Source organism: Salvelinus namaycush, chromosome 5 (genome assembly GCF_016432855.1).
Source record: "Salvelinus namaycush isolate Seneca chromosome 5, SaNama_1.0, whole genome shotgun sequence".
Classification (NCBI taxonomy): Eukaryota; Metazoa; Chordata; class Actinopteri; order Salmoniformes; family Salmonidae; genus Salvelinus; species Salvelinus namaycush.
The window spans coordinates 33413911-33424847 of record NC_052311.1 but is presented as its reverse complement, the minus strand read 5'-3'; the positions used below and the strand labels follow the sequence as shown (position 1 = coordinate 33424847).

Here is a 10937-nt window from a genome sequence, read left to right as displayed (position 1 = left end):
GAGACGGTGGTCTCAGTCTTTCACTAGGGCTCATTAGGAGACGGTGGTCTCAGTCTTTCACTAGGGCTCATTAGGAGACGGTGGTCTCAGTCTTTCACTAGGGCTCATTAGGAGACGGTGGTCTCAGTCTTTCACTAGGGCTCATTAGGAGACGGTGGTACCAGTCTTTCACTAGGGCTCATTAGGAGACGGTGGTGCCAGTCTCGTGACTTTGTGTGGCACATGTTTCATTACTATGTCCATTAGTTATAATGAGCGTGTGCAGAGCGATTAGGGGGACTGTCTCTTCCAGAGGTCTCTGTGTCATTGACAACCACACTGTACAGTACTGTAGTAGTTTACTCACTGTGTCATTGACAACCACACTGTACTGTACTGTAGTAGTTTACTCACTGTGTCATTGACAACCACACTGTACTGTACTGTAGTAGTTTACTCACTGTGTCATTGACAACCACACTGTACTGTACTGTAGTAGTTTACTCACTGTGTCATTGACAACCACACTGTACTGTACTGTAGTAGTTTACTCACTGTGTCATTAACATGAGGGTAGTAATGCTGATGATTATTCCCATGAACTTTCCAAACTATTTGATATTTTATAAGATATCTTCAATGTATTGTATTTCTTAATGAGTCGCCCTTTGATATAACAAGAGTCTAAACTGACCTTTCCTCCCTCTTCTTCCTCCACTCCCTCCTTCCCTCTCTCTCTTTCTACAGTATGGGGAGGAGGAGGTCTGCTCGGACCGCCTGGACACTGACTTCCCTGACATTGACCTCTCTCAGCTGGACGCCAGCGACTTTGACTCAGTCAACTGCCTCAGCGAGCTCCACTGGTGCAACGACCAATCAGACATCTCTGCTGCCTCCATCCAGTACAGCACAGGAGACCCTGAGTTCTTTGAGGTGAGACACTCGCCCCCCCCCCACCTCAGGATTCCACTAGCCTGGTCCCAGATCTGTTTGTGCTGTCTTGGAAACTGATCTGGCTACCAGGCTAGGATTCCACCAGGACCACCCCCTCCCACACCTATGTAATGGAACTCCAACATAGGGACTAGGACTAGAATAGCCCTGAGATATGGCTGTAGACTCCTATGGCGTAGGACTAGACTACACAGTGGACTACATTGGTGGTAAACTGAAGAGGCTCCAGTCTGAGTCTATGATAAGGTTTTAGACTCCCATCTTAGAATTCCCCTCAGTGATCGTTATCAATCTCTCTAATGCACAGATCTCGTATAATGTGTTCATAAACATCATCCACTAACACAACACTGTTGTTCCTGGGTCTATTTTACCTTACCATCAACTTGATCATAATCCCTTGTTCAGATTGATTTTGGAGACGTAGAGTAGAAGTTGGATTGGGACGATTCCCTCCGGTCCTCGTTTTGGATGCCTGTGTGGAATCCATTGATCTCCCAGCTTCGTTCATTTAACCTTCAGCTGGGAGGGTGGGGGGTGTAAAATGAAACCGCGCTCACTTCCCGTAGGCTGTCTCCGCTCCGCTATCATCCCACCACCAGACTCGATGCTTCTTAGCAAGATGGCTGCTGTTGAAACGAACAACACAGTGTGTGGATGGTTGGCGCCCCTCAGACTACAGGGAAAGAGTGGAATTTAAAAGCAGAATACTCTGTGTTGTAAGGAACTATAAGTGAGTGGTATCCTAACTTACACCCCCCCGCCCCCCCTCCTCCTCCTGCCCCCTAGAAGAGGGGAATGAACTGTGTTGTAAGTGGGTAGTGCGTTCACTGATGCCCTCTCTCTCTCCTGCCCCCTCCAGATAGAAGATGAGAATGCGGCGCTGCTGGCTGCTCTCACAGACAGCCTGGACGGCATGGTGGAGGACGAGGTGGGGGGGCTGTCTGTGTTTCCCTCGCTGGGGGAGGGGTCTGAGGAGGACCTTCCCTTCCCTTCAGGCTGCCTGAGTGACGGCTCCCTGAGTGACGGCTCCCTAAGCTCAGAGACAGAAGCCCCGTCTCTAGTAAGAACCCTTCCTCACTGTTTAAGGTGGATTTGGATGGGCCTCTGCTCTGACTACCCCACAGCATGGGTATGATAGGCAACAAAGGTCTGAATTTTTCTCATTTTGGGCTTTTCCATTCTTTTTTAGCAACCACTACTTCTAATGAGAATGCTTTTTACCGGCAGGCAACCTGGCTGGACCACAACTATGGTCTCTTAAAGAAACTGTGGCTCTCACCTATTTTTGACCCCCCCTATCTTCCCTAACTCTCATTAAATCTTCCTTTTTTCCCCTTCCCCCCCAATTGTTCTACTTCTCTCTCACTCCTGTGCCATCTTAAAAGTGTAATATACTACTCTCGTGCCCATGTCTGCCGCCTAGGACCTAGCCCAGCCTCCTATAGCTCCAGCAGTTAAACTGTGGAGCCAATCCTGATGCAGAGTACCCTGTGACCCAGTCCCTCCCTTTTCCACTATTCCCCCCTTGTCCCCATTCTCCCCCCTCTACACCCCCCCCCCCCCATCTCCTCTTTTCACACTGTCCTGCGGGATGCCTCCACCCCTCTCACCTCTGCAACCCTCTCCTCTCAGAACCACACTTCCAGGAAAAACATGTTTTTCTTTTCAACTGTTGTCCCTATCTACTCATGCTTGTTCTGGATTGCAACAGAAAACGGGTGTCTTTTACAGAGAATACGATAGGATTTCATTACATTAGGAAACATTTGGCTGGCTGCTATTCGGTGTGCTCGGATGAGCATGCACGTGAACTAGGAAGTCTGGTGTAATATACTGTATGTCCTCTTATTGTTCTGTAATACATCCTTATTGTTCTTGTCCACAATAAAGCCAACATACTTCCTTAAGTTCCAAACGGACACACACTTTGGACTGGGTTTAAAGAGACACAGAGATCTCACATTATCACGGCAAGGGTTACAAAGGTCCTGTTGTGTTACAGCTCTGAGTGAAACGAGCTATGTACATACCTACATGTTCACTGACTTCCCCTACTCACTCTGTCTCTCAGCGATAATTGCAATTACAGGATAACATGCAGACTATATATATATATATATATATATATATATATATATATATATATATATATATATATATACACACACCTACTGAAGGGACATTCTTCCCAATTTGATTACATGTTCCTAATGATGTCCTTAGATGGCTTAAGAATCTTAATGGGAGTTGGTATCAGTTGGCACTGATAACAGCAATAAGACAAAATGAGCAAAAACTGGTATTATGCAACTGTTGTTGTGCATGTTAAGTCATGAACAACTATGCATACCGTAGATCCTATGGGCTAGAAGAGTGGAATGATGGCCAATGAGATGCCACCATTTCATTATAATGTTCATAACTTTCTGCACTGTTTTTAGACAAAAAAAAGGGCCCATCCATATGGTGAAATGTGATTTAACATGGTGACATGTACCAGTCCACCTCCCTCCCTCCCTGCCTGTCAGTCCCTTTCCATCCCAGAGACAGCCAAGAGGATTTGTTGCATGTGACCCTGGTGTTGTCATCACTGGTGTGTGAGTGGAGGACTACTCCCTCTGCTGGCAGAAGCTGTAACTGCAGCTGATCTCAGTGTGTGTGGGGTGTTTTTGCCATTGAAATCCTTGGGTGGGCTGCCTAAGTGTTTTTTCAGGCCACCTAAGACCAAGCAGTGTAAAAAATGTTTGGGGAAATGAATTAATTACCCCAAATTAATCAGGATGGAAGGCTTTCAGTGTAAACTTTTAAACGACTAAAAGCAGATATAAAGTATGTAGGAAAGATAATGGACCTATATATATTTGTATAATATAATATTTGAGAACTAATAATCACCAAATAAAAGCTAGACAGTCAAGAGAGAATGGAAAATTCCAAAATACTTTAATTTAGCAGTATTGATTTTGTTATTATGTTTGAGTAAAATAACATGGCATTAGCCATGGCAAAATGCATAGAATTGCAGGAAATTAGCTTTAAAACTGCAAAAATGTCTCTCAGCTCCATGGAGAAATGTGTAGAATTGCAGGAAATTGGCAAAAAAAATCACAATTTTCTCTACACCGCCAAGATAGCGGCCTCTAAAACGTTCTCTAAAATTGCGTGCGTGCCTGAGTGTGCAAGACAGTGTGTGTGCGTGTATGAGGTTGTAAGCAGGCAGAGAACAAGGGCTGCATTGAGCCAGGCTGGCCAGGAAGTGGGCCAGAGTAGAGTAGTCTTTCATGGCATGGATGGGCCTGGCGTGCCAACAGAATTTTGTACACAGAAACCTTCAGCGCCCCTTCACTTCCTCAATGAAACACTGAGAGGCACCATTGAAGCCCATGCCAAGTTGGCACATGCTGACAGGGATGGGCAACTCAATTAGCACTCTACTCATCTATTTCATCATCTGTTTCAACAAGCCTCTAAACATGACATATAGGACCAGACACTATTTAGCTATCAGCCAAACATAACCAGCCGCATCATTCCCTCACATCTACAGTAGGCGTGCTCCGGTGCTATCCTCAGTCTGTGCCAAAACCAGTGCAGCTTAGGGGATTGTTGTTGTAAGCAGATTTATATCATCTGATGATTTCACATGCGATGCTGCTGCCTCAAAGTGTAATGAAGGAAATGTGAGGAAGTAAAATCTCCATTTGAAATGCAATGGTACAGCATTACCGCCCCATTGCAAAGTGCGCAGGAGAGCTATAGAATCGCATTTCCGTTTGATCTTATATTCACACAGCTTCCTCCTGCCAGCTTCGGTTTGAGCGCTCTATTGTTCAAACGCTGGATGAAAGAGGAGAATAAAGAGGGGGAAATAGATTTGCGAGTGGATGAGTCATGTCAAGAGTGATAATACACGTTGATGCTACTGTATGTTCTGCTGATTGATTGATTTATTGGCAGACATGTACATTACAGTTGTCCCAACCCATGTCCCCCTACAGCTGAAAAAGCTCCTGCTGTCCCCCCCCAACGTGCCCACGGGCCTGGAATCACACAAAGAGGGCAGCAGCAACAGCGGGCATCGCCATTGCAGCAGGAGCCTGCATCTAAAACCTGTCAGGCCTTTGGTTAAGGTGAGTGAGTTGGAGCTCTGTGTGTGGTGTTCTAGAATAGAGCTCTGTCTAGCAGCTCAGAATAGAGCAGGGAAGGCAACACAAGAGACTTAAAGAGAGGGGGAGCGGATACATAGGCCCCACGACAGGAAAGGTTTTCTATAGCTATGATCCTTAGTCCTTTTCTAGTTCATTCACTGCTCTGACACCAGATCCAGGATATGGGTTGAATAGGGGTCCTAATCACCAAGGTAATGCTTAGATTATAGTGTTTTCAGAGACTAAAACATACAACAAGCTCTACGGAGAATAAACCTTACTGTCCGTCTCTCCGACATTTGCAACATTGTTTCAATATTCAAATTCCATCTCCAACTGTCAAATCCCATAGTAATGAACGTGTAGGAGTCAGGATGAGAGAGAGGCAGGCAGCGTTTCTCAACTAGTCGAAATCATGAATCAGCTAGCATCATTTTTATGGATATATATATACAAAGAAATGTCAATTGAAAAAAGGTTAAATTAAAGTAAGTGCAGCTAGTTTGCTGTCTTTCCAGCTTCAGTTTGAAGTTATTGTGTTAGCTGTGTTGTTGGCTAGCTCCTTTGAACAACAGTGTCCTAACCAGAGCACATGTTCTATGCCAGGCGAAATCGTGCCTCATTAGTTCATTGTTATGGATGTATCCAAATAAATGTCACTAGAAAACAGCTTAAACAAATGCAGCTACTGTTGTTATTCTGTCTGTACTGTTTGACGTGACTGTACATTAGCCGTAGTTGGTTAGCTAGCAAGCAAGAGATAAGAACGTTGCCAGCCAGTATGGCAATGGAACATTTAGAACGAACGACTGGGTCGCGTCCGTAGATACAGAACAAAAAGACTGAACTATGTCGCGTCTCTGGCAACCGAACCAATAGAACGAACGACCAGACCGCTTGGGTAGCAAACCCTTCTTCGATGATTTATTGGCTATTGGCATCCAATAAATGTTGCATTACTGCCACCTACTAGACTGGAGTACAACTCCCTTATACATTGTTTGAAAAAAATAAAAATAAACAAAACCCTACCATCCAACACAACACTCACAAAAAAATGAATAAATAAACAAATCAAATAATAAAAAAGAACACCACCCTACTCCACTATTTAAATCTATTTAGTCCTACCTCAGGCCAACAACCTGAAAGGATGGAACACCACACCCTGTAACTCTTCTGATGTCAAGTCTCGCACACCCAAATGCCTCTGCAGCTGCCACCACAAGCTCCATTTTCTGCAACTCATGTTCCATCCCTGCAGTACAGTTGATAACCATTGCTATAAATTCAAAAAATCCAATCTTACTGAAACATGTATCACTTGTTGGCCTATGCATCTGTATTTGTACAGATCTACTACTCACACCACTCCTCTCAGGATCCCTCCCCCTTGACCCATCTTACTCTACTTTCTTCACTGTCTCAGCATATAACTTCTGCACTACTCTAACCCTGGAAACTTCAACCTGCCTCTCTCGCACGGGACATTTCTGATCCCCAGCCCCATGAGACCCCTATAATTAACAACTTTCCCCAATGCTATGCATTCCTTTGTTTCATGCCCTTCTGCACACTTCTCACACCTAGGAACCTCCCTCCTACACATTGCTGCCACATGCCCATAAGCTTGACACCTGTAACAACGTAATGTATTCGGCACAAAAGCTTGTACAGGATAGCTTATATATCCTAACACCACTTTGTGGGGCAAAGACTCAACATCAAAACTCAAAAGAACAGACAATGATTCTTATGTTTCACCACTCACGCCACCCTGTCTGCGTTGCACCAAACGATGAGCATTGCAAACACTGGGAATCTTCCCCTTCAGTTGGTCAACTTTTACATTTACTGCTACCCCAGTAATCACTCCTTTCAATGGTGCCCTTTTCTTGAGAGCAAAATAATTCACATTTCTTGCCCCAATTCGTTTAACATGGAGCGCCTTCTCCCTCTGACCAGCAGAAACACAAACTATTATCACAAGACCACTTCTGCTTACCCTCACCGATTCCGCAGCACCCAACTCTGTTTTCACCCACCCTGAAACCACAAATGGATCAGCCAAAAGGCAAGGGTCCACTTTTTCCAGACTCCTCTTCATCCCGACCCTCGGTGCAAGCCTTGGGCTTTGAGAACTTCACCACACCTACCACCTCTGATACCTCACCTACCACCTCTGATACCCACTTTTTCCAGACTCCTCTTCATCCTGACCCTCGGTGCAAGCCTTGGGCTTTGAGAACTTCACCACACCTACCACCTCTGATACCTCACCCTCATTCACTTCCATTTCTCCTCCTGTCTTCAGCTCACTCTGCTTACACTTTCTACCATTCTTCTTTAACAAACCATCTGCCTTTTTCCCACCATTTTTAACCAACTCAAGCTCACTCTTTTCCTCCCTCTCTCTCGTAAACCTCCTCTGCCTCTCTTTTCCCCTCCATTCCTCCTCCGTATTCCAAGTATACCTCTCCTTATGATAATACTGCACTTCTCCTGACATACATCTTGTTGTTGCCTTGTCAAGGGATGCCATTTAACCGGCTGTCACAGTGCCCGTACAATCAGCACAAACCCCTCGATATGTCGGGTAGCAACCCTAGATTTGTTTCGGGACTATATGTTGTGGAAGGATGAAATAGTATGAATAAATTCATAAAAATAATTTTTTTAATTAAAATATGTAAATTATTATTTAAATATGTTGGTAACCCGTTGTATAAAAGTGATAATGCCCTCGTAGCCGGTGTTTGGAGGATATATTGGCATGGTTTGCCGGCCCGAGATTTCGTCTTGGGCCTATCAACACCCGTGCCAACATATCCTCCAACCCCGGCTTCTTGGGCATTATCACTTAAATTGAGGCACGCCGTATCATTCTTTCCGCAGAAGTGTTTGTTGTTTGGTTGCTTAATCTGATCTATAGGCTATTCATCAAAGTAGCCTATTTTGCATTGATAACCAAATATAATCTCAGCGACTGTTCAAACAGTAAACCAAACAACAAGAATCCACTCAAAAAGGTATTTTGTTTATAAATAATAACTAGTGATTCCAGGCTATTGTGAAATGGTGGAACTTGCTATAGACAACCAGCTAGCCATGTGCTTTTTTTTTTTCATGACCAAAACATGACGTTCTATTTTTAGCTGATATCGGAATCAATATACAAACAGCATACCAAATTGGGATAATGATTTATGCTACTCCGGCAAGTATACAAATATTTGCCAGTCCATATATTTTTTTATTATAAATCTGATTATTTCACATGGAGATGTGGAAAGCTAAAAATGCTAGCTAGCTTGCTATGTTTTTAGCGAGGCTAAAGCTAGCTAGCCAGGCTGTCAGCTAGCTACTACTAACAAATTGAAATTATACAAATAAAAAACTTTGCTATCTCCCTCTTGTGAATGGGACTGGGACCGGTGTGGAGATCATGTTACCAAAAGGTGTCAGTTGCTCCAAAAATCCATCTCCACCCCCCATGCACGTAGTTCAACGGCGTGAGGCTTGTAGTAACCTTTAGCCTTTATTTTCTCATTTATTACCCCAGTCCTGCCTTGGCTTTTCCTCTACGGTGGTGGTGGCCGAGGCATGTGACATCTGTGGCATTAGAGTGAGTGATGCTGAGGTTTTGGAGTGACAGATGGATGTAGTATCTACCAGGAGAAAGGCTAGGGCAGCTCTGGCAATGAGCTGGTGGTTACATAAAGATAGAGTGCATCATAGAAGCTCTCTCTCTCTCTCTCTCTCTCTCTCTCTCTCTCTCTCTCTCTCTCATGATACTGGGAACGTTGGTATGATTATGAAGGAATGTTTTATAACTTTGGATCTTTGTGGCTCTCTGTGCTGGTTTTGGTTACTCATAAGTTGAAAATGTTCACTCGGCACTGTATGTTCTCATTGCCTAGACATTCCTTAATATTTTGGGCCATACAGTGCACAGAGGCTCACCAAGGTAATTTTATAGGTAACGTAAACTCGTACATCGCCTTGGTCCGTACAATTGCTCTTATTTTAGCGCCCCCAAAACGTAATACTTCCAGATCAACTGTAATGTCAATACCATTGTAAAGCACAATTTCTCCCCTTTCCAACATAATCAATTACATGACCTAAACGCTGCCCGTTTCTGCATAATTCAAGCAGGCAATGAGCCCCGTCAGGTCTTTTAAAAATTGGCAGGTGGGGAAGCAAAACTAATGCGTGATAGTGAGAAGGAGAGATTGCTTTTTTTCACTCGATCTGTCCAACTTATCACCTTATCGCCTCTAAAATGTAAATAAAACACTATAAAGAGTTTATATAATGTGTCATTGCATACCTATTTGAAGGTTTGTGTCGAATTTGAATCGGGTTTTTAGGGCGGTGCTAAAGTGATCTTGGGAGCGGCTTTGAGAATGATGATCGCATGCAATGATGACGCAAAAAATGACTAGGTATTCCCCCTTACCCCCGTCACTGTCCATTTCTTGTTTTTAAACGATGAGAGAAGTGCTACACCTGGTGGAGAGAGATTGTAGGACAGAAATATAGTTGCTTTATGCGTGCTGTACGTTACGACATGACACTTCACGATGTAACGGAGGGTCCGTTTTTTCAACTTTTCTCCAATACTATAGAGCCATTACCATGTTGATCAACGCTTGAATAGAAACCTAGTTCACACCCCCGATTTTGAAGTCAACACAGTCGCTATTTCTTTGTAGCCTCGTTTGAATTTTGCGGTTGCGCACATTTGTACGGAATGGGGTGAGTTTACGTCAGTAACTCTAACTCTTTCTTTCTGTAGCGTGAAAGCACACAGGAGCGTAAGCCCCGAGCGGTGCGACCAGCAGGACGTCTGTGCACAGAGCTCCACCGGCACCTGACCTCTGCACAGGAGGCGGAAGACACTCCTTCAGCCGACACAGAGGATGAGGAGGACGAGGAGGAAGATGATGACGATGAGGACAGTGAGTCCGAGGAGGAAGAAGAGGAGGAGTCCTCGAGCAGTGAGAGTGAACGCTCCACTCCCCTTGAGCCCACCAAGCCCCAGTTCTCCTCGGAGAAAGAACTCAAATCTGTTGTGGAGCTCATCAAGTATATGCACACATACTGCCTGCCCATGCGCAAGCAGGCCGGCTGGGAGCGCAAGGAGCGCGAGTGCCCAGGCCAGGTACGCAGGGCCAGGCCCGAGTGCCCCACGACCCTGATCCACCCGAACTGTCACAAGGCTGCCCCCCAGGCCCAGAGCAGCGCACCTCGGCCGCGCCTCGCCTTTACCCGCAGACGGGAGGTGAAAGCCAACTCTCTCCTGCGCGAACTGCTCAAAACGGTCAACTCCTTTGACGTGAGCAAGCCTTACAGACTCCACAGCCCCCCCTACACCCATAACAGAGATGCTATCACCAAGCCAGCGCATGACAGAAAGACTGAGACCCCTAGCCCGACTGCCAGCTCAATCAAACCAGAGCTTATGAAAGAGCGCGGCCTTGAGGCCCCTCTGAGCCCTGACCTGGAGGACGCCTCCTTCTCAGTCCGTCGCTCCCGCAGGCTCGCCTCTTTCCCCAGCCGCTTCGCCAAGAAGGTGCGTGCAGGCCGGGTGAGGGAGGAGCCTGCGTCCGGGGAGCGGCGCCCTAATGAGGAGGACAAGGCGGTCAAACACCCCCTGGGAGACGACCCGGAGAAAGACTCCGCCGCCAATAACAACAGTACTTCCCAAACCACGGCAGACGCAGCCGAACCCGATAACCTCTCCTGTCAAAACGGTAAGGCAAGATGGTGACGATGTCAGAAGCCCCAAGCTCTCAAGGCCTGTCCCGATTTTTCAGTCCACATGGCTCCAACGTGCAGTATCTTTCT

General features: G+C 45.6%; 1 protein-coding gene across 1 annotated transcript in view; it reads left to right on the top strand.

The window, feature by feature from the left end:
* LOC120048218 (peroxisome proliferator-activated receptor gamma coactivator 1-beta-like) overlaps positions 1-10937 on the top strand; it is a 58799-nt gene that overhangs the window by 39762 nt on the left and 8100 nt on the right. The window contains exons 2-5 of the mRNA XM_038994005.1: positions 727-912; positions 1796-1996; positions 4935-5066; positions 9886-10843. Of these exons, the coding sequence (XP_038849933.1) occupies positions 727-912; positions 1796-1996; positions 4935-5066; positions 9886-10843 (1477 nt within the window). The remainder of the gene's footprint in view (positions 1-726; positions 913-1795; positions 1997-4934; positions 5067-9885; positions 10844-10937) is intronic.